Raw genomic sequence first — 27,389 nt, 5'->3', positions numbered from 1 at the left:
TCCTTCCTTCCTTCCTTCCTTCCTTCCTTCCTTCCTTCCTTCCTTCCTTCCTTCTTTCCTTCTTTCCTTCTGTGTCCATTTATTTGTTCCAAAACTTTATTTGTCTGTAAAATTGCTAGCTTAGGGAAAGAAAGCGTAAAGGCAAGAAAGCTGTATTTGTGCAATTTTACACAGTATGTACATTTGAATTGCTTAACAAAACATCAGGGTTGCTTATGTACAAGGAAAATATAGATTCAAAGGGAGCAGAAACAATGCTAATGTATTTGTGTAATTCGCATTCCAAGATTTAAATATATAAGATATGTTGAATTATTTGAATATATGAGACATGTTGAGTTACTGAAGAATCATTGTCACTATACCCGATTTACATTTTTTGGACTAAGATAGTCAATAAATGTCTTTTGTGCAATTGTCTAGTTTTGATAAGTTTTCAATGGCCTTTCCTATGTGCACTTTATTTGCACTTATGAATAACTGCAAACATAAATGATCCCAAAAGGGTGGAGTAGTTTCACTGCGAGTAATTGTAAGTGGAATAGTAAGGCAGTAGTTTTACCTAAGTGGAGCCATATCACTGAGGCTGATAAAAAGGAATTGGCCTGTAATGAAACCATAAAGCTATGACAAAGAATATGCATCCCTCGAGATGTTGTTGCTCTGCAAGTACAACCATTTTTTCCTTTGGGTGTGCTGGCAAAACTGATGAAAGGTGCAGTCCATCAAATTGTTCTCCACCCCCTGAAATAGATAGAATAATTAGTGGGATGACTTAAGGTCTCTTTACCAAACAGGCAGTTAATTTCCTGACTTTGAGGCTCTACAGACCGCCCCAAAGGGGCAGCCTCCAACCGCCTCTTTTTGCACTGGATTAGGGCCACAGCAATGTCATGCTGTGACCCTGATCCAGCCTTCCAAGGGCACAAAAAAGAGCTGCAAAAAGTGGGTCCTTTTTGCACCCTTGAAAGAGCACCATAGCTGCGGCGGCACAGTTATTTGGCGCCCCTTTTGGCATGTGCCATCTGGAGCAGTGTGCGGCATCAGGGCACTCTGGGGGAGGGCAGAGTCAGGCGTGTGTCATCAGGATGCTGTGCCCCGACTCTGCCCCCAGGCTGGCCTTACAGGCCGGTCTGGAACGCCCTAAGCTTACAAGGGCATATTATAGCAGTTTGTTTTCAGATGCTACTATGACGAGTGTAACTGTGCCCCCTGCTTTGTTGACTGCTTCTCACACAAATGATGTTTTACTCAGCTCTTTCAATGTGAACTCCAAGACTCTAATAACCTTTGGTCATGGTTTTTGGGACACACACACTGCATAGTCACCCAAAGGGCTACTGAGATCAAAATATGTGTTACTTTTTTATCCAGGGTTTTATTCATGAACTATAATTACAATAACAACAGTGAAGCAAAGCAGATCAAGGCTCTTGGGATACCAGCCTGCTGCCATACAATAAGCAAAGACCAAGGTTTGGCAGCACTAAGTGAACTGCAGTGCATCCTTGGGACATGAAGACTTTCTATTCTGTTGTTCTAAAGAGTTGCTTACCTAATCATGAGCATCTACAGGGAGGGCTAAAGATACAGGTTTTCCCTTGACAAGTTTGTTAATTGTGACTGACTTTAGGGAGTGGTGCTCACCTCCATTACTAAGCCAAAGAGCCAGCGTTGTCACAGACAGCTCTGTGATCATGTGGCCTGCACGATTGCACGACTGCACAGAACGCCTTTCCACCAAAGTGGTACCTATTTATCTACTTGTACTTTTACATGCTTTCAAACTGTTAGATTGGCAGAAGCAGGGACTAGTGATGGGAGCTCACTCTGCCACTTGGTGCTTGGGCTTCAAACTGCCAGCCTGCCGATCTTGCAATCATCAAGAGTCAGCATCTTAACCACTGAGCCACCACATTTACAAGTAACCTATCCTTGATCTACATGATCTGAACTGATAAATAACCTCTAGCTTTCAAATAGCTGCCTCATGATTCTCTCCCTTCATGAGCACCAGCAGAAATATGGTTCTTCATAAATGACTTCTTTTTCATTAGTAACTGCCCACCTTACAAGAAATACTTAAGATCCCTGATGGAAGAGAGAAGATGACTAAAAATGTGACAGTCTGCTCTGGTGCACTTTAAAAAATGTATTCTGTTATTTTTTCCTATCTAAGGGGAAAAAAACATGTTCTGGTGACCATATTTTATGACCATTATCTATGGCTGAAGAAATATCTAGTTTCTGTCAATAGTATGGACACTATTGACAATACTAGCACTTCAGTATGTTCTGAGATAAGGGCCTCCCATGTTACTTTGGAGAATATTCCTTTGCAGCTGACAAGATATACAATCTAAAATTGCAGGTGGTTGATGTTTTGTTTGCTAATGAAAAAATAGATCTCTTATATCTGTGGATCATTTCTGCTTTCCAGTGAACTGCAAAAATACTTTTGGTGCTTTTCTGCAGATAAATATCTCTTACAGTGTGAAAATGCTAACAAAGATGAAAACTATTGATAGTCTTTATCAGCTTTAACCAGAAGACCCAATCTGCTGTTCAGATATGACCCATGTAATAGGTTAAAGAATAAGAATAATATGATTCCAGACTATAGTTGTATCTTGATTTCTCTCAAACTGATATGCTATTTCATATATCTATATATTTTCATTTTCCATCACCATCAACCAAAAAGTAACTTTAGGACTGTATCAATCTGTTCCAAGAGGCCCTAGAGGGTTTAATGGCTGGTAGTGCCAGAGATACTGTTGAAGCCTTGGCTAACACTTGAAACAACAACCTCACCAGGGCTATAGGCACTATCGCTCCCAAGGGTCCTTTCCAGCCCGCTTCTAACCGCAACCCCTGGTATATTGAAGATCTCAGGAGAATGAAGTGGGTTGGACAACGACTTGAGCATGACTGGCAAAGATCTCGACTCATATCTGATAGGACACGCCATAGGATTTATCTTCTATCCTGTGGTGTGGCGATAGATACAGCTACGAAGTTTTTCTATTCTGCATCTATTGCATCTGTGAAGTCTTGTCCGGTAGAGCTATTCAGGGTGGTTAAGGATTTAACTCAACTATCCCCTACCCTGAATCCTTTCCTAGAATCTACAACAGCCTGCTGTGACACTTTTAATAATCACTTCACAGACAAAATCTCTCAGATAAGAGCCGACTTGGATGCCGGCTTTAAAACTGAATCATTAGGAGAGGTATCCGGCATCTCCTCCTATACTGTTATTCTGGATCAATTTGAGTTCATCAGTACCGAGGATATAGACAAACTTCTTGGTTGCATGAAAAGACAACTTGCTCTCTCGACCCTTGCCCGTCTTGGCTGGCCATCCAGGGGGAGTGATGCCATTAGATTATTATTAAAAAATATAATCAACACATCCTTTAGGGAAGGCTATCTTCCATCTTGTAAAAGAGCAAGTAGTTAAATAGGTACCATTTTAGTGGGAAGGAAACAGTGTTCCATGCAGCCATGCTGACCACATGACCACAGAATCGTCTTTGACAACACTGGCTCTTTGGCTTGATAACAGAGATGATCACCACTACCTACAGTCAGATACAACTAGACAAACTTGTCAAAAGGGAAACCTTTACCTTTATAATGGTTTACTCTTTTTTCTGTACAATATGGTGATAAAAAGAGGGTACATTATTTTTGTCAGTAGGGAAATTTTTAAAATTTATTTATTGCCTGCCAGCACAACACTTTTTCTACTCTTACAATGTGGTCATGGTTGACACATAGCAAGTTAACAGGGTGTTTTTCTCTAGCTGCGGTTTTGTGGGACAACCTCAAAGACTGCAGGTCTTATGCAGAGCACATTAAAGCAATTCCTTTTGTGATTGCTTCCACCAGTTGACCACTCTCAAGCATTTCAGCAACAGTTTTGTCTTCTCCTACTCTGACACAGAAATGTGTAGATTCTGACAGAAGGTGTTAGAGATGTAAATCTTCACTTATTCTCTTCTCATGCATGAGAATGAAGGGGTTTAAAGGATTTCTTCCTGCAGGATGAGATTTTTGCACAATTTTTAATGATGGTTGGTATTCCATTAAAAATGATTTTTGTGTGAGACACTGTTTTCTGTATAAAATTAAAGGGTCTTTTTTTTAACATACACTCCAATGTGTTTTTTTTTCCTTCAGAAACTCCCACTGTCAATATGGCCCGGTACAGACTTCCGCCATGTGGCATCCTGGTGACGTGCTAGGGTTGCCTGGGGATGGAGCGACCACATGCCCACAATCCTAACATGTGGCCAGCGCCATACAGATGATGCATGTAGCAATGATGTCGCAGCTGCACCACATCCAAATGGCGCTGCACAGCTGTGACGTCATTGCGCCATCTCTAGTGCTTTGCTGCTTCTGCAGGCTCCTTTTTTGCTATGCAGCGGTACCACACAATTTGGTTGCTGCAGTACCACTGCACAGCAACGAGAGGCGGCTCATGGCTGCCTTTTGCTGGCGCTGTGTACCACATCTATATCATAACAGTTGAACATTGTTTCCCAACAGCTTATCTGTATCAATCAGTCAATAAACCTTTATCAAGGTCTTTGACCAGCACTAAAAAAGCAAGGAATACAACAGCATTAATTAAAAAAATGAACAAGACAAGAAATAAAAAGTATTACACTTCCAAGTGTGTTGGGGGAGGGGGGGGTGATGGCTGGTACAGAGGTCTGTTGAATAGTAATGCAGCTGCCCAAAATTTAGTGATGCTAAAAATAATTAATACATTTTCATCAGAGGGGAGCAAGGAAACATAAAAAGAACCTGAATGTCTTGGAAAGGTTTTTCTAATACCATTATAAAAAAAGCAACAAAGAAAAAAATGTGCCATCAATTTGACTTCCTTCAAATCACAAGGGCACATGATTGGAGAAAGGGGAGGTTTCCAAATATTTTATCCAGTAGAGCTGAGAGGAGACAATTGAATCATGCTAGGTGTGAAAGCCCTTCAACATTTGTGAACTGAGAGTGCTGAAATATATAGTTTGCTGTTTTAAACATATGAAGTGTTTTGCTAATTAGCATGGAATAGGTGATTTGGCCAAAATCATGTTGATGTGATACACAGGTTGTCTCACAGTGTTGAGACATCCTTTCCTTGTTGTTGTTGTTGTCAAGAATGAGAAAAAGTGTGAGTATTCTTTATATCCCTAGTGCTTGAACAAGGGGAATATTTCATAGTCTGTCACAATTGTCAGTACAATTGGTCTTTATGCTTGTGGAATATAGATAGTCCTGACCAAAAAAAAAAAGAGGTGTTGTGGGCAGATAGAAGGAAGCAATTCCTTTCACGTGTTCAGTGCATCTTGAGTAAATGTAGATATGAAGAAATAATCATATCACCAAGCCTCTCTCCAATCTGAATACATTCCCTAGACCAAAAGAAGTGTAGACAAAAATATCCAAGGCCCTTTGAGTGAATACTTAGAGGGGAATGGAAATCACAGTAGTAAGCCTTGCCCTGACTTACACACATTCTGTGTGTTGACTGTGTTTATATACAAGATCTACAATTGTATAGCAGTGCACAGAAAAGCCCATTCACATGGTTTGTATTCACATAGGATTGACCATCAGGTCAATGTGCATAGATCTTCAATTGGGCCTGCCAATGATTCTGGTCTCCCAGGTGCCTACTCTGCCTGATTTGAATGTTTGAAAAAGTCAGACATTTCAGGTGCAGGGCGATAAGATGAAATGCATGTATCCTAGTCAGAGGTGAAAGGACAGGATGATGGTGGGCCTTTCTGTGACTGCTTTCCAAGAATGTAATGATAATTTAAGTGAAGGAACTTGGTTAATATCACATCTAATTTGTCTGGGACAACCCTGATTAATCTTCTGTCCGTCCACTTTTTCCACTGCTTTTAAAATGCCCCTGTTTCTCTACCCTCCCATTTTCATCTTTTGTCCTCAGCTTACTTCAATAGCAAAGTGAGTTCACGGGGCAAAAATTTGTGTGCACCCAGTAACTCAGAGGAGGGGAGAGAGAGGAAAGAAGGGAGCAGAATCTTGTCCTTCCTTGTAGACTCAGACAAAAGCAAGCTGCTGCAACCTCTACTAGCTTGTGTTTTCGTCCTCATTAATAACTTTTGTCATCTTAGCCACACTCTGATGTTACTTACCCACACATGTTCCAGTTTTCATCTTCTGTTGGACAGTATGTATTGTTTGGTTGTAATTTTTTGTAGGGTATGCATTGTTTCATCTAAGTGCATTTGCATAGAAATGGATATAATTTAGATGATTTCTTTTCAAATAAGTGTTTCAAATCAGTTTTAACAGAATTGATCATGCGCTGGCAACAGGAAAAACAGGTAGTCTAAACAATGTTAACCTCTTCAAATGTCAATATATGTGGCTAACAAAGGCTCTAATTACATTTCATTTAGCTAATAAGAACACAAGGAACATGTGGTTTCTGGCAAATATGAAGACTCAGTTAAATTTATTGCATTTCTTCTCTATTGCATCATTATACATGCAATACCTGTTGATGATGGCTGCTTGCCAAAGCCTTCTTCGCACTTCCCTGCCTATACAAACCACCAGCTTTATCTAAACACCTGTCTCTTGGGGAAAAAAAACATGTTAACATATTATAAAGCTCCAAAGCACAAATCTCAAGGGATATACCTTGCCTATTGCCTAGCCCTTGCCCTATCAACTTATGTGTCTTTTACTTTTGCAAATAAATTGGATCAGGATCTGGTGTTTTATGATACATGAACAACAGAAGAAGAGTACTAATTGGCCAAAATGTTTGGACAGTTTGTTGCCTGGTTGTTGTTGTTTTCTTTTAGCTGGATGATAATCTTATACTCTTGCAATTTTTGCTGCTATATAGTCAGCGATAGCATAGTTAATTGTCTAAACCGTGTGACAATTATTTCCTGATTCCTCTCCCCACAGCCAGCATCTGTTTGGGTAAGAATATTAGTATCATATGCAAGATGGACTATGTCAAATAAAGTAAATTACTTCGTGAAAGATTCTTGACATTAGTTATATTTTCTAAGAATTGCTTTAGTAGCTATTGCTTCCAAACTATCCTCTCAGTTGCTATGTACCCTACCTCAGTAGCTGTAATAATACTTTTTTCATTGCTTTTCATACAGAGAATGAGTAGGAAAAACACACAAACTTTTGTCAAAATGCAGTGTTGGAAGCATTGAAATTAAACACACACACACACACACACACACACACACACACACCCCGAGGAAATAAGAGTATATTAAATTAGAACAATATCAGTGCATCCAACAGAGTGCAGTGCTGTTCTTTATTTTGTAATGCAGAATGTTTCTCAAACATGTGCATTGTGCTAGTTTGAATTACATGCTTTATAGTAGGAGAGGGTGTTTCAAAACATGCAGTTATTCTCAAAAACCCTTTTTAGTCTAAATTCTGTAACAAGATGTGGGTGAGTAATTTAATTCTGTTTGAAGTATTCTGATTTCACTGACATAATATTCTATTAAACATTTTGAGTAGTACTTGCTATACATAAAATGGAAGATCCACTGTGTCCTCCACAGTTACAATAACTGAATTTGGATTTTAAGGGGTGGGAAATTTCCTTAGAAGACATTTTGTGGTTTAGGTATGACAGTTTAGATTTCAAATTCACAGGTGAGAGAAGTGTTGCTTTGCACTACATGGGACTTTTAATGCACAAGCACATTTACATTTAGAACTGAGAGATGCATGCTTGATATGATATGTGGATTTTGGTGATGATTTTATACAGTCAAGCAGAAAAGTGATGCATACCATTTATGATACCTTACTTTTGATATGCAACTAATTAGCTAGTAGTTCGGCTATGTGTATTATTCTGTGATAATCTGTATTTCCATCTTTTTAGAGATACTAGAAAATTGGTTATGGATGTTTTTATGCCTGCTGTTTGAGAAACTTTTATAAACATATCTTCTACATTTAATTTATTTCAACATAATCCGCACTAATTTTGTTCCAGTGAAGCGTACTTAGAATCTAAGATTTAACCTGTAATATCAGAGTGTGTTAATATTTTAATCTACACTGTAATCACAGTACAGCTGGCCCTCCATATCCATGGATTTTTTTATCCATGGATTCAAGCATCCATGGCTTGAAAATATTCCCCAAAATATATAATGTCCGGGACAGACTGCCGACATTGATGCATTCGTGAAGTAAGTGATGCGTGGTGCCATGCGAATGCTGTGTGGATGCTTACATCCCAATGGCAGCACCCATGAACATGGGTTAAGGACCATGTGGTTGCCAAGTGGTCCCTAACCCTAGTATCGACCCTGGTACACTGCTTATTGGCGTTATGTACCGGGCCAAATTCTAATAAGCAAACCTGGATTTTGCCATTTTATATCAAAGGCACCATTTTCCTGTACCATTGTATATAATGGGACTTGAGCATCCACAGATTTTGTTATCCACAGGGGATCCTGGAACCAAACTCCAGCCGATATCAAGAGCCTACAGTATACACTGATATATGGTTTTTGTTTTGTTTTTGTATTTTAATGTGAGAGGCCACTTTGAATTGCAGTTTCAGGGAAAAGGTGGAGTATAAATAAAGCTATTAATCAATTAGAATAACAGATAATATCCAGTTTACAACATGTTTCTAATTTTATGGGTGTACTCTCTACTTATATTCTTGAATCATCTGAAAATTTGGTTATATCTGCAGGCGAAGTGGAGTAAAAACCTGGGTATAAAAAAAGGAAGTGGTTACTAATCAAATATTTAAATAACAGTAACAATGAAGACTTTGGAAAAAATTTAAAAAATAAAGATCAAAGGCATTAAAATAATTGGAGACTTACAGTATATGATTCAACAAGGGCACAAATACAGGAAGAAGAAATAACTATATTAATTGGAAATCAATTAATAAAAAGGATAATAAAATTATTAGATGAAATACAATTGAATATGGTAGATCAAAATGAATTGCTAGAAGAAATAATTTAAAAAATTAGAAGGTGGAAAAAGACTAATAGGGAAAATTTATAAGATTATGTTAACAACCCAATTTAGAATGGTAGGGGGACTGACAATGAACTGGGGAAAAGATTTATTGATTGATACAGATAAAATTAAAATTTGGCTACAAGAAATTGTTAATATTAAAAATAAAAATGTAAAAGAACAACAAATGAAAATGATTGGAAAATGGTACAGGACGCCACATCAATTAGCATTTATAAATTATAAATTTCAATCAAAATGTTGGCATGGATGTGGAGCTAACATATGTGGTGGGAATGCTCATTTGTTCAAGAATTTTGGACATAGATTAAGAAAGAGATAAATATAATAATAGGGATAGAGATACAATTAAGCAAAGAAAACTGTTTAAATCTTAATTTAGGGGAATTAAGATTGAATAGTAATCAAAGATATGTAATAAAACAATTTCTAAAAGTTGCTCATACAGTGATTGCTTATGGATGGAAAAACAAATCAAATTGGAATAAGTCTTACTTGTTTAAATATATAAAAGAATACATATTATTTGAATTTCTTAGGGAAAGAAGACTTAAATATATTGAGGAAAGCAATAAAGACTAATGGAAAGATAAATGGGAAATTGTGATTAAGAACATGGAAGGAAAAATGGGATATGAAGAAGTAAAAAATATAATTAATGGTACTTCCCACATCTCTGAAAATGATTGTTAACTTGATTGGAATGTATTTCCCTCAATGCTGTTTTTGGGAGGGGGAGAGGGGAGAAAAGTGTATTGTGAAATATGGATTGTACAATTTGTATTATGTACTGTGTAATAATAAAAAAAATCTAAAAAAATGTTCTATAGAATTCTATCAACATCAATAAATCATTAAAAAAATATCTGTGGGCTTTAGCTTAACTCTGCCAGTATAGTTGGCATTTTTTATCTGCTCAGGGATCAAAACAACACAATGGGGTAGTCCACACTGGCCAAATAAAGTGGCTTCTAACTGCTTTGAAGCCTGGTTGCTTAGGCAATGCATGAGGTGAAACCAGGTGGAAAGGGAAACAAAGCTTCTCTCCAAGGCTAAAAACAGGAACGAAAAGAAGCTGGGATATTTGGATTCATGGTGGAAAATGCACACCATCACACCAGCACATAAACAGCCTGGCCTCAGTACTGGACTCTAGCAAAGCAAAAATGTGATCACCAATAATGCAATGGATGTAATTACAATATACACAAACCAGGCAGTCCAACCGGGAGGGGGTCATGGAATAAAGGTGGTAAAGGGGCATGTAGGGGGGGGGGGGCTCTATGATTGTGCTTCACCACTGGAATGGCATCTGGGCAAGAAGGAGGAGGTCATTGGAGGTTGCAGGCAATGCACTTGTGCGATGGTGTGCATGGGAAGGCAACAAAAAAGTTAATAAAGATAATCATTTCTGGTTTACAATCTTATTTTTTTAATTATTTTTAAAATGAGTCTTTGTAAAATCCAAACAATGTAACTTTATGTACTGCTTAAACAGGAAAGTTGCCACATAATTTAGAAATCTTATTAGCATGACTAGCCAGAGTGGCAAGGTATAGGGCTCTATGTAACTTAAAATGTGAGAAAACACATTCAAGAACTAAACATAAATGTGTTTTATGACCAATTTTATTATGAATTAAGACTCAAAACAGTCATATGTCAATAACAACAACACAGTGATAATCACAACAATACCATTGTATGTCATTTGTAAGTACTGAAAGTATTTTACATATATTATATTACTGTAATTATTGCAACAATAGTGTAAGGTAATTTAGGGCCAAAACAGACCAGCCAACAAAGCTGGCTTCCAGCTGGCTTCAGGCTATGGCATGCAGACAGCGTATGTCCCCAAGATGCCTGAAAGCTTCATGTCGCCTGGCTGCCTGCATGTGGGCCGGCTTCTGGGCGCTCCAGTAACATGGCTTTAGACGCCACACACTGCCAGAGCACCAGGAAGTAACTCCTTTTTTGGCCGGCTTCAAGGCAAATTGGGGTCGTGGAGTGCAGTTGCCGCACTCCCAGTCTGCCTTTGGAAGGGGCTGCCTGTTTTGTCCCCAAGTATTATTGACCTGAATGTTGGCTGTGAGAACTGAAGCTGAGAAAAAGTGTCTTAACTAAAAGTAATTGGTGAGTTCATAGCAAACATGAGATTGAAATGAGGGATTTCTTTACTCTGTCTCTTAGCCAGTATGCTATACTAGTTTTTGTATATTGGAGGTGTCTATTCCAATTACATGAATATCTATATGACAATATTGGGGGAGAAATATATACTTATAATTTAGCTGTAGATTTAACCTCTAACTAGTATTTGTTTTCACTGTAACAATCTCCATTTCCACTTTTTGTTAAAACGCATTTCAGTGAGTGGGACCGCTACATAATAAGTGTTACTTGTGAGCCCTGTCATCCATTTGCTGCTGATGCTAGGTTTTTAATATTCTCTTTCTCTTTCTCTTTCTAGTCACGGCCCATTCCGTCCCACCTTACTTCAGCAGTAGCAGAGACTATCCTAGCTTCAGCTTGTGAAAGTGAAAGCAGAAACGCTGCAAAGCGGATGCGAATGGATCGTCAGCAGGTACTATGGTGGACATGGGAAATAAGGGACACAGAATCAAAGCTCAGGCGATTAAGTAATAAACCTAGATTGCTAAAACTTGTTAAATAGAAAGATAAGTAATTCTCAGTTGATTCTGTTAAATGTTTTATATTTATTACTTTATCATTCCATCTTCATGCCTTCTTTACATTAGATAGGCCTTTGGATTAAGTAGTCATATTCCTTGATCCAGCAGGCCTCTTCTTATGTTCTTAAAGTTCCCAAGTAATTTAGTCTAGGGAGATACTCTATCTATCCACGTAACGTATGTCATGACCTCAATTTATGCTGGATGTTTTAAAAATAGTAGCTTGTATAGAGGTCAAAACATTTTGAGCTCTTCTGGTTAACTGGTTCATGATCCTATAGGGTTAATGTGTTTTTATTCTGGCAGCAGATAATGATCCTTGAACACTTAATGTTAATGGGGTTTAATGAACCAAATCAAGAGCCAAACAGCATCTAGTGTCTGTTTAGAAATAATTTTTTTAATCGCTACTGATTGCATCAACTCTATAACCTTATCCAAGTTGAAGGAAATTCTTGGCCACTATTATATGCCAAAGTACTGTTTTGCAATTTGAGTTTTCAAGTTTATTGCTCATAAAATTTAAACTGAGTCAGGCCCAGAAGAATTAAAGCTAATGGAAAACACAATCTTATGTCAAGATGGTTATTTTACTAATTTATGTGCAACAGCAGCAACATAAAAACAAACACACAAAAAACCTGTCCAATGGGAGTTAGAAAACTAAATGGAATGTCCTGAAACCATTTTAATCATATACAACTTCTCACACTGAACAATTAATGGACATGCATGGGGATGCACACTCATTCACACTTATACCAAATATCAAAATATCAAATGTTGCATCCGTCAGCTCAATTGACAAGATTTATTTGGGGGTGGGGTTATCTTTTCCTTCCTCTGAGGCTGAGAGAGTATAATTTGTCTATGGTCCCCCAGTGAGTTTCCATGGCTGAGCAGGGATTCAAATCTTGGTCTCCAGAGTCATATTCCAATGTTCAAACCACTATACCACTCAGGATCTCTTGTTAGTTAATGTAAGTTGCACAAACAATTCTGCTATTACAAGCCTCAAAATTCTGTTGCTTATAAAAATATCATCTTTTGGTCTAATAATCTAAAATCTAACCCCAATTACAAATAATTTTAACTGAATTTTTTCACTTTTTGCAGAAGAAGATGTCACAATAGTTGCCCCCTGTAAGGGGATCAAGTTTCAGATGACTAGATGCAGGAAGCATTGTGAAAGAGCAGACTATGGAACAGTGATTAACAAACTTTGCTATCCAGGTGTTTTGAACTTCAACTCCCAGAAGTCTCAGCCAATCTGGCCAACAGTCAAGAAATCTGGGAGCTGAAGTCCAAAACATCTGGAAGACCAAAGTTCAGGAATCACTGCTTTAGAATGATTCATCATCACTGTTGTTGTTATTTGGGGTTTTCCAAAGAGGACACACTTGCCCTCATATTTTTTGTGAAAATGACATATAGCATAGCAGCAATCCTTGTTTATTAATTAATATCCCACTTTTGACCCAATATTGGATTAAAGGTAGTTTAAAAAATTAAAACAACATACAATTAAAACCTGATCATCTTAAGACACCACTAATTTGAAACAATAGAAAATCATTTATCAAACCTATCCATAAAGACAAAATGCAGCACACAGAACCATTAAACCCCTCCTACACAGCCTGTCAATCACAAATTCCTGTTTAAATAAAAAGATTTTTTACTTCTTGGAAAAAGAGAGCCAGCCTAGCCATATGTGAGAAGGAATTTCATAGTCTGAGAGAAGCCCCTAACATGGACGTAGCCAGGATTTTGGGAAGGGGGGGGGGTTCCAGACTAATTGTCACCATTATAATGGGGCTTGGGTGTGGTGGCATGGCAGCACACACCATTAATTGTATCTAATGGAAGCAGGGGTCCAGACCCCACGCCCCCCCACGCCACGGCTACATCCCTGCATATAAGAAGTTCCTTTTGTGTGTACTCTCCAGATAGGTCCATGAGGACAGTTGGGCTCTAAGAAAACTCTTTAAGGCCCTTTACAGACTGGCCTGAAAGGCCAACCTGGGGACAGAATCGGGCATAGCATCTTCATGACGCACACCCGGCTCTGATCTGTTAGAGAAAAAGATCTTTGGGATGGTTGATGTCTCGTTCTGCCGGTGGTTCTGAACTGGTACCAACTGGAACAGATGCAGTCTTCTTAGCTACTCAGGAACAAAGTAACTTCAACACAGATTTTCACTCAAATGAGGATTTATTGTTGCTATTTACACTTTACAGCAGGCTACTATACATCTATACTCTTTCAGAGTCCATGCTAGAAGTTTGAATGTGACATCAGTCTTTGTTCTCACATAAGATCAACTTTCCCACCAAGTGGACACGCCTCTTTCTCATGAAGTCACCATACTACACAAGAGCATAACAATAATACATTTGTTTATATTATGTCTCAGCAAATGTCCTTGAAGACTTGTTCTTCCAGGCCTAGTCTTTCTGGCCTGCAACAGGAACCATTTTAAACTTTAGTTAACCATTGCCACATCCGAACATTTTCCATACAAATTAGAAATATATTTTAACATGATCCCCCAGGGTGCCCTGATGCCACTCACCGCTCCACATGGTGCACGGCATCATGATGTGCCTCTGGCACCACGTCCAGATGATGCAGCACCGAAGAAGCATCATATAGCTGTGCCTTTGTGGCCATGGCACCCTTTCAAGGGTGCAAAAAGGACGCACTTTTTGCGGCTCCTTTTTGTACCCTCAAAAGGCTGGAATCAGAGCATGGTTTGAAGTTGCCGCAGCCCCTATCCAGCTAGGAAATGAGTGGCATCCCACTGCCCCTTAGGGGCTATCTGTCAAGAAATGTCCCAAATTCCAGAAGGATGTATTTTGTGGAAGGGAGGTTTTCAAATGGGTGGCTGAAGACACGAAAGAGCACTTCTCCATACCTCAACCTCCATTCTTATTTGGCAGTTAAAATCCCGTACTCTGTAGAGCAGTTGTTCCCAACCTTTGTTGGGCCGCGACCCCCATTGCGGATGAAAGTCCTGACTGGTGGCCTCCCTGATTGGTTGGCAGGCCAGGAAGGGGCAGGACTTCCAGCCGCCTACAAACCCCAGCGGCCTTTGCAGCCAGACGTCCCACCCCTTCCCGGCCTCCCAACCAATTAGGGAGGCTGCTGGCCAGAAGAAGGGATAGGACTTCTGGCCGCAAAGGCTGCTCGAAGCCCCTCCATCTCCTCTTCCTCACTCCTCCTCCTTCTCCTCCTCCTCCTCCATGCTGGCCAAGCCTGCTCTGGCCTGCCGCAGCCACCATTGGAGGAGGAGGGGGAGGCAGCCTCGTCCCCCTCCCCACGCTGTTCCAGCACCAGTGCTGGCAACCATGGGAAAAAGAGGAGGAGGATGCAGCCCCGTCCCCATCCCCTTCTCTGGGCGGGTCCGGCACCAGCACCCACAGGAAAGAGGAGAAGAAGGAGGCAGCCCTGTCCCCATCCCCATCCCCTTCCTCGCGTGGTTCCGGCACCTGCGCCAGAACCCGCAGACAAGAGGAAGAGGAGGAGGCAGCCCTGTCCCCGTCTCCTTCCCCACATGGTTCCGTCATTAGCGCCGGCACCCACAGGGAAGAGGGAGAGGCAGCCCCTTCCCCACACAGTTCCAGCACCAACGCCACCACCTGCAGGGAAGAGGAGGAGGAGGCAGCCCTGTCCCCGTCCCCATGCGGTACTGGCACCAGCGCCGGCACCCGCAGGAAAGAGGAGGAGGAGGAGGCATCCCCGTCCCACCCGTGGGGAAGAGGAGGAGGAGGAGGCAGCCCCTTCCCTGTCCCCTTCCCCTCACAATTCCGGCACCCACAGGGAAGAGGAGGAGGCAGCCCCATCCCTGTCCCTACGTGGTTCTGGCGCCGGCACCCGCGGGAAAAAGGGGAGGAGGGGGAGGCAGGGAATCCCAACCTGGTGACCCCCGAGAAAGGGTCGATCGACCCCCAAAGGAGTTGCGACCTCCAGGTTGGGAACCCCTGCTGTCGAGTATGCCACTAGGCAGGAGAGTGAAAAATGTCAGAAAAATGTCAGAACAATTAGTTCAAGGGGGGAAAGTTATGGTAAATGAAAAATAGTTTTATGTTTTTGTTTTGTTCTGGGCTCAATTGGTACCAAATAGATTAAAAGTCAGATAAACAAGTGGATAATGGGTGTGCAGCACATAGCGGCAAACACAAAAGGTCTTGAACATTCAACATTTTCCAACCAACACCCAATGCTATATCAGGTTCCACAGGCTCTTGAGCACTGGATTACAGTTCTGGAGATCAGCGTTTGAATTCCTGCTTAAATATGGAAATCCAAAGGGTGACCATGGGCTAGTCACACTCTCAGCAACAAAGGAAGGGAAAAGCAACCCCACTCTGAATAAGTATTGCCAAGAAAACCCTGTGATAAGAGTGCTATAAGACAAAATTTACCAAGGATACACAACAGCAAAATAATAGCACCACCACCACCATTTTGGTCAGGTACAGGCACTTTTAGTGGTACAATTAGCCTGCCCTTTATGCAGGCTTGCCTTCCATGGATTTGAGCTCATGCGGAAGGCAAGCCCCAATAGAAACAATGGGAGGCATGCCATGGGAGCATGCCCCATTGTCCTCAATGGGATTTGAGCAATTCCCCTTATAAGGGGGGAGGGGGGTGTCCAGAACGAATCCCCTGCATAAGGGACAGGCTGACTATACTGTATTCTCACTAGATCATTATAGTATTTTTTGCCATTCATTTTTTTTTTTTTTTACTGATAGCAAAAAGGTTCATATTCATGGAAATATCACAGGGGGCCTCTGAGTGTGGTTGCCATTTGATTTATGGGGGGGGGGGGATTGCAGAAAATAAAAGCAAACCTACAAACCACATCCCTTTCCCTAGCACTTTGCCTCACCATGTACTTTACTTTGCTCCTTGCATCCTAATATTACACTTGTCATCCTCCTTTGCCTGCCTGCCTTCCTTTCCCTTCCCTTGACTCAACCCACACCTTCTTTATGCCCCCTTCTTGTTTCTTAGATTCTACCACTTACCTATCACACTCTCCTTTCCCTCCTCTGCTAAACTTTCCTTCTTTCATAGCCACTGTGAGAATAAAAAAGACCTGCCAAAGATACCCTACTACCCTCTTTTCCTCCCCCTCCTGTTTCTTATGTTACTGTTTCCCTGTCCACCTGCCTGCTGAACAAGCAGAAACTGCATAAACCAAGTGTTACTTCAAAGAGAGGGTAGGTAAGGTGAAAGCAATAGTAATATTCTTCTTCTAGGCGCTAACAGATACAGTGGAAGGAAGGACGGGTGGGATTGAGAGAGGATGTCAGTAATGGGGATAGTTCTTTCCCATTCACGTCAGTCAATGGGAGAATCCAAACTGCCCCTCATAAAATGCAACTGAATTTCCCCTGATCTATAAAATGAAGCATGTTCCTACATCAAGCAAGTCAGGCAAAAACAAGACTCCATGGAAATTTAAATACAAATCCCTGTATTGCAGTTTTCAGTCTTCGTTGCATCACTCCTCCATCACTCTAATGATTCTATTGCTTTCTGTGCAGCCTTCGTAAGGAGCTCTCCAAAACAGACTTCAGCTAGACTTTTCTCTAGAGCAGAGTTGTACTATTGGCACAGGCAACTGAAAGTTGGAACTGAGAAAGATTGAGTGATAAATGTCAGTCCTAAGTGGGAGACTTTACTCATTGGTTAAATACACTAAAAGGCAGGAGCAGGGTTATTTCTTACAAAACCGATGAATAGAAGAATGACTGCATATTTTGCCTCATAACTTTTCTCCTACTAATGCTAAAAATTTACTTGTGTTCTTTTTAAATGAAGACTTGGAATCTGATAATCACAATGAGCATCAATTGGCATGAGCAGAATTGCAGTAAAATTCAGTCAACCAATGGTGTGGCAATCCTACCCCAGTACTGCCCAGTCTTCCCACTTTCTCCCTCCTCCCCCAGTTTCCCTGATGCCAAGTACTGTACAGATCTTATCTCTTACCAGGAAGAAATGATGGGGTTCATTCATACCAGCTTTCCTTCCCCTGCTAAGCAGTTTGGAGAGCTTCCAGGCAAGGCATTTACTTTCAAGCTGCCCACCAACCTCATTTCCTAAGAATGTCACAAAAGCATCCAAAGAGCCACCAAAGAGAGGTAGCTCAGGGTGAAACAGACAGGCAGAAGGGTTGGCTTGAAGCTGCCCATTCCAAAGATTCATTGAGGCCATAGCGAACACATGCTACTGCCCCAGTCTTCCTTGAAGCTGGCTGGATCTGCTCCTTTTTCAGCTGGGGAAAGATCTGTTCTTTTTCTGGCCGGGGAAAAGGCGACTTTTCCAACTCTGCCCCGGTCCCATGGCAACTTCAAGCCACTCCGGTGATGTGCAGCATATAAATGCCACGCTGCCAGAGTGCCTTGAAACTGCCCATGTCTGGATGGCTGCCTGACTTCCGGATGGTGTGGAGGTGTGCGGCATATAAGCACTGGACTTCCATGCCACCCAGACGGTGGCTTTAAAGGACTGTGCTGTTCTGGCCCTTGGTTATCTCCTTAGGAAAGAAGTTCAACAAATGCAAGTTCTGTAAATGCACCACTGTTTTCTACCATTGTCCAAACTGTTCACAAAGATAGCACAAAATGCAAGACCTGCTGCCTGGACCTCACCTGGTGAATGACATCATTTGAAGAGGAAGTTAGACCAAGTCTTCAAAAGCTTATGCTACATTTTTTTTGTACAGTTACTCTCAGAAGTGCTATACGTCCCTTTGCATACTCATATTCTAGACTAACACAGTGATTTATTAGAGTCTAGATTCATTTGGGGAAATATTCCTTAAGGCAGTAGTGAGGAAAGTGTGAACCATGAGTTACATATAATGCTAAGCTCTACTTTTGCAGCACCTGAACCCTGACCCCGAAGCCCCTATATCCCCCAATTTTTCGCCAGGTGATTTTCTGAAGATCTCCACAAGCACATTAAAACCTCACACAAGTACAGCTGTATGCAAAGGGATCTTGCAGCATCTTTGAGACTAACTGAAAGATAGAAGTTGGTAGCATGAGTTTTTGTAGGCTTGAGTCTATTTCTTCAGATGTATGTGGTGGAGTGGAAAGCCCAGTGACAGATCTATATCGACGTCTCTGTGTGAGAATGTCCATGAGAATGCAAAATTGTGGGCATGGAGATGAAGTGCAAGTTCAGTTTTAACAATGATCATTGGGGGAACAAGACAAGGATGCTGACTAAAGCCAAACTGACTGACTACTACACATACTTACATGCCTCCAGTTTTCACTCTGAACACACAACCAGAGCTATAGTCTACAGCCAAGCCCTCCAATGCAATCACATCTGCTCAGACCCACAAGACAGGGACACAACATTCATGGAATTACAAATATTAATCAAGCTACAATACCCACCACTTGAAGTAAATAAACCTAATTAAAATGCAAAACTTTTGTGCAGGACTAACCCATTACAGAACAGACTGAGGGCAGAAAATGACAGGCCCCACTAACAGTGACATACAGTTCCCAAATGAGACCACTCAGAGGTATCTTCAAAGACCTACAACCTATTCAAGGTCTCTTGGTGGCAGATCTTTACTTACCTACAGACAGCCTCCAAACCTCAACCAGTTACTTAGCAGCAAAAGAACACAGAATACAGATATGGACACAGGTACAAAACCTTGCCACAAACCCAGATGCCAACTCTGTCTACGTATCTATTTAGGAAATGTCATAAAAATCTAATGACAATATTAAAGGTACTTTCACTTCATAGTTTTTTGTGGGTTTTTTGGGCTATGTGGCCATGTTCTAGAAGAGTTTCTTCCTGACGTTTCACCAGCATCTGTGGCTGGCATGTGTATTGTTCTGTACTTTCACTTCCTCATCCTCTAATGTGATTTATGCCATACTATGTCAGCAATGACCTTCAGCACTCTGCATTGGGTAAAATAGCTGGTCCTGGCACTAGAAGATAAATGGACATAAACCAGACATTAGGAACAGTAATATACCAAAACTGGTTGCAGAACACTTCAGTCTTCCTGGCCATTCCATCTTCGACCTGAGAACAGTGGTCCTTGGAGGGAAAGGACTCCAAAGGAAGATTGGGAAGAAAAACAGCAGAATTGGAATATATCAACAAACTGCAGTACATTAGCAGTGGGTTTGAATGGAGGCAATGGTTTCCTGGCACACTACATACATTATAGCACTAGCTAACACCCTAGCCTCATGGGAACTTTCTTGGTCAATTCATCACATTTTCTTTTTGGCTCCCACACTACATCCCAATAGTCATTCATATGGTTATCTACTAACCTTGGCTTTAGGCAATATCCTTGTCTTGTCCCCCAACGATCAATGTTAAAACTGAATTTGTCACCTCTTCTTCACACCCACAAAGTTTTGCATTCCTACAGTCATTCTTCCCTGGGCTTTCCCCTTCCATCAGATGCATCTGAGGGAATAGGCTCAAGGCTACAAAAGCTCAAACTACCAACTTCTTATATTTAAATAAATCTCAGAGGTGCTACAAGATCCCTTTGCATACTGATTTTCCAGATGAACACTGCTATGTATTTTATTCTACCACAAGTAAAGCTATTCGCTACCCCCCAACACCCTCCCAAAACTTTAAAATCCATCCACAGCTGCAGTGGGAACCAGAAGTCACCTGATCACTTATATTGTGCTGGTAGTACACAAGTGCAGCCTGTGGGGTGAACAGCAGGGCAAAACCTGGCTGACTCAGGGTGAAACAGGCCACCCAAAAAGGGTGGATCAGGGCCGCCCTGGAGCCGCTCGCCCTGGAGCCATGGCAACCGCATGTTTGTGGCCCCACTGTTTCAAAGCGGCTTCTGAAAAGGAGTGGGTTTTTACTGCTCCTTTTCAGGGTGGGTTTTCTGGGTTGGGGCAATTTGGCAGAGTTTTCAGGACAGGTTGAGGGCATGCATTATGTGATTGCTATGCCCCCAAGCCACCCAGAAATGAGCTTTTTTCACCCGTCTGTTTTGGGCCATAATTGCTTATCCCTGCCTTAAAGTATAACATTCCCAGGCTGTGTAAGATTTTAAAGAAAGGGTTAACATATTCCCCCCATTTCTGTTTATGAGAGATTTGTCTACAAACCAAGAATTTTTAAAAGAAAGAACTAAAGTTATTTTTGTTTGACATATCCACAGTCGTTAACATAAAGAGACTGGCATGAAATGGAACTAAACTTAAATAAATAAATGAGAGGGAAGTAGACTAGTGCCCACACGTTCTTTTAGTAAGAGTTGAAACCCTGCTTCTCATGATACATAGGGAACACACAAATGAATGCAAGGAGCATTGGAACAAGGTAAAAAGAAATGTCTTCACATACACATCGTGGAACATGGAGAGTGGGCTGGCATGTGTTACCGAATCATGTCTTAGGGCAGTGAGGTGAGCAGATCAAATTCATATCCCTAACATACCTTTGATTCCACATTATCATTTCCTTCATGATTTGTTCCATTTCCTACTATCCTTGGCACTGACCTTTCTAGGGAACCTTCCAAAATGTTTGTTGCTTGAATCTGTTGACTTTTGCAGCAGAAAGGGGGGGGGGACAGTTTTAATCCCAGCATAATAATTCTCCTTGGTCTCCTAATTATATCTGTCTCCATTGTTGAGGATATAAGACACAAAGAACGTTTTGGGGCAAAGGCTGGGATAGGGATAGGTTTTGACAAAGCTGGGTGTGCAGAAGTAAGAAATGGGGTATCCATAAATGAGAATATCTCTTACACAAAAAATCTGTAGCCTCCCTTCTTCCCATCAGCATTCTCATGCTTTCTTTGAGACAGACTGTGTCATTTAAAAAAACAACAGTGTATGTTTGTTTCACATTTTTAACCTGTTTTGAATGTAGTGCAAGAGAAATTCCATTAAATAATAAACTAACAATTTCTTCATTCAAAGAGAAAAAAATAGAACTGTGATTTGACATTGTCCACTGAACCATTATTCTTTCAGGATGAGACTGCTCCAGCTGATAAACCATATAAACAGGAACCAACCCAGGTCACTTACTCAACATCAGCTGTTTCCAGCACACAGGAGGTGCTGTACATAAATGGAAATGGGACCTACAGTTACCATAGTTACAGAGGGCTAGGAGGAGGTTTGCTAAATCTCAGTGATGCTTCTACCAGTGGTGAGTATTTTTTGTTTTTACAAACTTTTGTATTATTTTTTGCATGCACAAATCCCCACTCTGTTCTGGAAATACTTAGGATGAAAAATTCTATCTTTTTGTTGTAGAGAAAAATAATTAGCCAAAGTACAGTATGTAATATATGCAGGCTTAAATTAAGTACTCTGATACTTAATAGTCTAGATGGACACATATTGCCAGTTTAGGTGCTTATTTACCAGCAGGTTTCTCTACAATAAAGCAAAGCAACCCATCACTACATAACACTATCAGATTAAACATGTTAAATATTTTGAGCAACAGTATAAACCTAACACCCTCCTATCTTCTGCTCATTCATATCATGGCCTTCGTTGACTAAAAATATTTTATTTAAAGTATATTCAGACATAAAGGATTACTTGTCTTTCATCTTAGTTAATCCATCTCAGGCTGCATCTGCACTGCAGAATCAATGCAGTTTGACACTGCTTTAACTGGCATGGCTCAGTGCTATGGAACAGTGGTATTACTGTGGTTGGTGTCACCTTGTGCCGAGGAGGGGTGCGGCAGCAGGGAGGGTGGTGGTGGTAGGTGGTAGGGAGAGACAGCAGCAGCATGCCCTTCCCTCCTACTGCCTTGCTCTCCTGCCCCTGTGAATGCTCAGCTACTGACTGGCCAGACTGCCACTGTCTAAGGTCTGGCATGGCTGCTAAGGTGAACAGCAATGCCAAACTTTAAATGGTGGTGGCTGCTGTAGGCAGTGCTGAGTCCTCTGGGCAGCCTGTTCAGGGTCTTATCTGGTTGTTGGGTGAGTTATAAGGGGAGGTGATGCCCTTTCTTGTTTGCCAAGCATTGTCCCATTGGGTGTATTATCCCACCAGGTGTACACCCCCTTCTGGGGTGTCACCCAGTGGGATCCACACACCCCACAAACCCTAATGACACTCCTGCAATGAAAATCTGGGATGTGTAGTTTTGTAGATTTGTACTCTTCTCTATCAGATCACTCTAGTGCCACAGCAAACTACAAATCCCCAAATTGCATAGGATAGAGCCATGGTAATTAAAGCTGTGTCAAACTGCATTAATTCTGCAGTGTTACAGCAGCCTCAAACTAGCAAAATGGGTGCTGCCTCAGGTGCCCAGAGAAAATCATATTGGAAAAAAAAGATTATATAACTTGCCTTAAAATTTGGATAACTTTCAGTTTGTATGTAATGGAAATAAGGTAGTATTTCCATTGTTGATTAATCTGGTCCAATGTTGAATGGATGAAGACGGACATAGGTTAACTTGCCACCGCGAAACAGAGCGAAGCCTCAAGGACATGCCTCTGGCTTGCTTGGAAGAATGCCTGGAGAAACAGCTGCCAGATAAAGAAACAGCACTCTCCAGCATATCACACCTAAGAGGGCTTTATTTGTTCTTTGTTCCAAACACATGAGCTATTACTGAACACCACTGTACAAATCTCACACCACACCATTCCCACACAGTACAAAACTGCACCTGGGCTTATATACACAATTGCCATGCAGCCACCACTTAGCCCAGCCCCTTCCTGTTCATGTTGCTATGTACCATGGATACCAATTATTCTTCCGTCTGATGACATAGCATATTTACATTTGCTGTACATGCACTCCAGCACATTCGACCTTGAGCATTCGGCTGCTGCTCTCGGCTCCAGGTGTAGCCAATCTAGGCTTCTGCTGAGCGTCCGCATGTCATGGAGCGGAAATGACACCGCAAGTGCACCATTGGCGCCTTGCAGTGTCATAACCATGCTGCAAAAAGAACCCGCTTTTTGTGGATTCTTTTTGCTGCGCCAGAGAATCGCGCGGTTTGTCTGCTGCGGTTCCCTGGCGCAGCAAACACCGGCGCCGGCAGACCGCCCTTTTATATAATGTGCTTCATTTTATATAATGTGCTTTTAGATAATGTGCTTCATAAAATTTAAGATGTAGCCCATAAGCAGGATACACCCTTTTTAGTAACAAGGATGTGCCTTCCTCTTGCTCACCTCCAAACAAATCCCAGTCAGTATTTGATATATTTAGGCTACTGAAGGGAGTTTATCATAATCTGACAAAACTTTTTTCTGTAATATTTTTATTAGGGTTTTGGACTATGACTCTGGAGACCAGAGTTTGATTCCTAGCTTGGCCATGAAACCTACTGGCTGACCTTGGGCAAGTCACATGCTCTCAGCCGCAAGGGAAGGCAATGGCAAATCTCCTCTGAACAAATCTTGCCAGGAAAACCCTATGATAGATTTTGCCTTAGGGTTGCTGTAAGTTGGAAACAACTTGAAAGCACACAACAATTGTCATCAAAAATGCATTTCTTTCTAAAGTCTATCCATTTTATTAGTAATCATACAAAACAACTTGGAAATACAGATACACTGAAATAAAAAAGTCTATGCATTTTGTTAGAATGCTTATAAAATGTAACTTATATTAACTAGCTCTTCTACAGAAAGTTAATAAAAGGTTAGCTCTAATACAGTCGGCCCTTCTTATACACGGATTTTTTATACACGGATTCAAGCATACACGGTTTGAAAATGTTCCAAAAAAAGTATAAATTTACCTTGATGTTCCATTTTTTATTAGGGACACCATTTTGCTATGTCATTATACTTAATGGGACTTGAGCATACATGGATTTTGGTATACACGGGGGATCTTGGAACCAAACCCCAGCGTATAACAAGGATCCACTGTATTTGTGCTTTTGACAGTTACTAGAAACAAACATAGTTTTACATCTCATCACGGATATTTAGACATCTACATCTTCCATTATTCAAAGTATATATTACTATTATTAATGTCAGAGAAAATAGTTGGTAATCATCCTAAGAGTAATATTTGAATTTGCCAGAGCCTATTCTCTCCAACAGAGAACTGAGTATCTAACAGGCTGTCCTATACTAGCAGATGAAGTGGGTTACTGCAGAGATAATTCACATGTCATATGGCTTTGCTTCTCATAAGCCATCGGTGCTTTTATCAGTCAAATAAGCAGCTGTATCATATATCTGGCCAGTGTTTTAGAATTCTAAGTAATTGATGCTGCCAATGAGTAATTTATGAAGCAATAACTACCTCATGTTAAATCTCGCAAGTCATTTGTCCAGCAATGTATTTAATGTCAGATTTACTCAGTAGCTAATATGATAAATGAATGTCTACCGCTTGGAGCAGAATCACAGTGCTTGTAGCATTCTGAATGATTTAGTTAAAACAAAAATTGCTTAGCTTCCAAAAATATGTGATGCCTATGAAAACTTAAATGAATCCATAAACCATAGTCAGTTACTAGTTACAATATAAATGACTGAATGTGTCACCATGATGATGACTAGAGAAATAATATCCTGGGCGGCCTGGAAGTGATATTACAGAGAATATATATATATATATATATATATATATACACACACACACACACACACACACACATACATCAGTTTTAATTTGCTGTTCCAGAAGCAGCTGAAAATCTCTCTGTGTGAGAGGACAAATGCTGACTCACAAAAACATGCCACAAACTATGGCAGCTGGAAGCAAGACTGTAGTGTGTTATTTGTAGCATGCGCTCTCAATTGTACCAAACAGAATTGTATGTGTGTCAGTGTGTGCCTTCAAATCATGTGTTGATTTAGGGACAACGCCATGAATTTCAAAGGGGTTTTCTCAGGGAAGGAATACTCAAGAGTTACTTAGTTTTGCCAGTTACTTCTTCTGAAATATAGCCTACAGCAGACATATTCCATTCAAATTTGTCACTCAACAAGGAAGGATTGGTTTAAACCATCATTGCTGCATTGACCAAATCATAATTGTTTCATCAGTTAAATGACCTCAAGATTGGTAATAAACACACACACACACACACACACACACACACACACACACACAGTGGGAGATTATTCAGTATCAAGTTTAGCCAAATGTTTATGTTTTGATTATTGTGTCAAAGGAGTTTAGCACACTGGGGCTAATTTTGGCTAATTTCAGCATTAAAGAGAGATTAAAGCACATTTAAAGCATCCCGCAAATAAAACGTAAATGGCGAGTAATTGCACGAATGATTATCACATGCAATTGTGCAAATAAAGTGATATCGGAAATGCATTGTCACTGAAATCCCGAAAGTAAAAAGATGTGTGTTAATGCTTCTTCATGACCACTTTAATGGTGGGTTTTGTGTGATGTCATGTGAAATTGTTTCGGGTAATTAAGTGATTTTTCCAGAATATTCACAGGATAAACTCCTGTTCTCCTTCATGTGATAAACTCCAAAGACTACATATTAAAAATTATGCAAAAATTTCAAACACTTTGCAGAAGCTTCAAGAGGCTACATGCAAAAACTAGAAGCTCCAACGAAACTGCATCCAGGACTCAAGGGAGCTGAACAGCCCTCCAGGTGGATTGCTAGATCAAATCAGTCCCCCTCCAACAATCCCATAGGCATCACTGATACATCATCTGTTATTTTTATGCTTTCTGTCATATTCCAGTCTGCCTTTGGGAAACTCCAAGCACTTTTTACGAGGGTTTCCAGACAATCTATCATAGAGATTACTGGCTAGGCTGATAATTTGATGTGTTATGATACTGTGCTGCCTGACTCTGAATTCAATGGGAAGGATAGAAAAGTATTGATGTCCTACACAGTTTACTTTGGCATTGCTGGGTAGGTAAGGAATAAATTATGATGTAGGGTACATGACTTTAGTGTGTTCCTAGATCTTCTTTACTGATAATATAGACACCAGAAAGTATTTTTCCCACCCTTCCTTTTCAACTCTATGTATGTTGTTTAATGCTATCAGTGACACTACTGAAGCTACAGTCAGCCCTTTGTATCTGTAGGGGTTCCATTCTGCGCCCTCTCCCCCATGTGGATGACAAAAACTGTGGGACCTAAAGACTCATTCTTCCCAAAGGTGGTGCGTCATGCACATGACTGCACTGATGTGGCCACGTGCATGTGCTGTCATTGGGGAGAACAGGGTGGAGCCATCAGCCGATGCTCCAATCTATTGATAGCTCCAATCTATTGATACCTGTGGATGGTGAGCACCAATTGTAGAACATAGTTCTGTAGATCTTGGCTGAACTTGAAAACTATGCAGGGTCAGCCCTGGTTAGTACTTGGATGGGAAACCAGCAATGAATGCCAAGTACTGTAAGCTATATTTAAGAGAAAAGAACTGTTATTTGTGGGGTTTTCTGGCTATGTGGCCATGTTCTAGAAGAGTTTCTTCCTGATGTTTTGCCAGCATCTGTGGCTGGCATCTTCAGAGAATGCTGCCTTGAAAGGAGTTGGGTATATATACATACATATACTGTGAACATGGCCACATAGCCCGAAAACCCCACAAAAAACTATGAAAGTCAGCCATGAAAGCCTTCGACTCCACATTGTGTTCA

General features: G+C 40.8%; 2 protein-coding genes across 3 annotated transcripts in view; one reads left to right on the top strand and one right to left on the bottom strand.

The window, feature by feature from the left end:
- The window catches only part of SPIDR (scaffold protein involved in DNA repair), a 1,328,422-nt gene that overhangs the window by 973,713 nt on the left and 327,320 nt on the right, over positions 1-27,389 (bottom strand). The gene's annotated exons all lie outside the window — the stretch shown is intronic.
- The window catches only part of NOL4 (nucleolar protein 4), a 100,275-nt gene that overhangs the window by 70,683 nt on the left and 2,203 nt on the right, over positions 1-27,389 (top strand). For both annotated transcript variants that reach the window (XM_042463223.1, XM_042463222.1), the window contains 2 exons: positions 11,531-11,644; positions 21,777-21,957. In XM_042463223.1, the coding sequence (XP_042319157.1) occupies positions 11,531-11,644; positions 21,777-21,957 (295 nt within the window). The remainder of the gene's footprint in view (positions 1-11,530; positions 11,645-21,776; positions 21,958-27,389) is intronic.

Source organism: Sceloporus undulatus, chromosome 4 (assembly GCF_019175285.1).
Source record: "Sceloporus undulatus isolate JIND9_A2432 ecotype Alabama chromosome 4, SceUnd_v1.1, whole genome shotgun sequence".
Lineage (NCBI taxonomy): Eukaryota > Metazoa > Chordata > Lepidosauria > Squamata > Phrynosomatidae > Sceloporus > Sceloporus undulatus.
The sequence above is the reverse complement of the archived record's forward strand: the minus strand, read 5'-3'. Positions and strand labels throughout refer to the sequence as shown.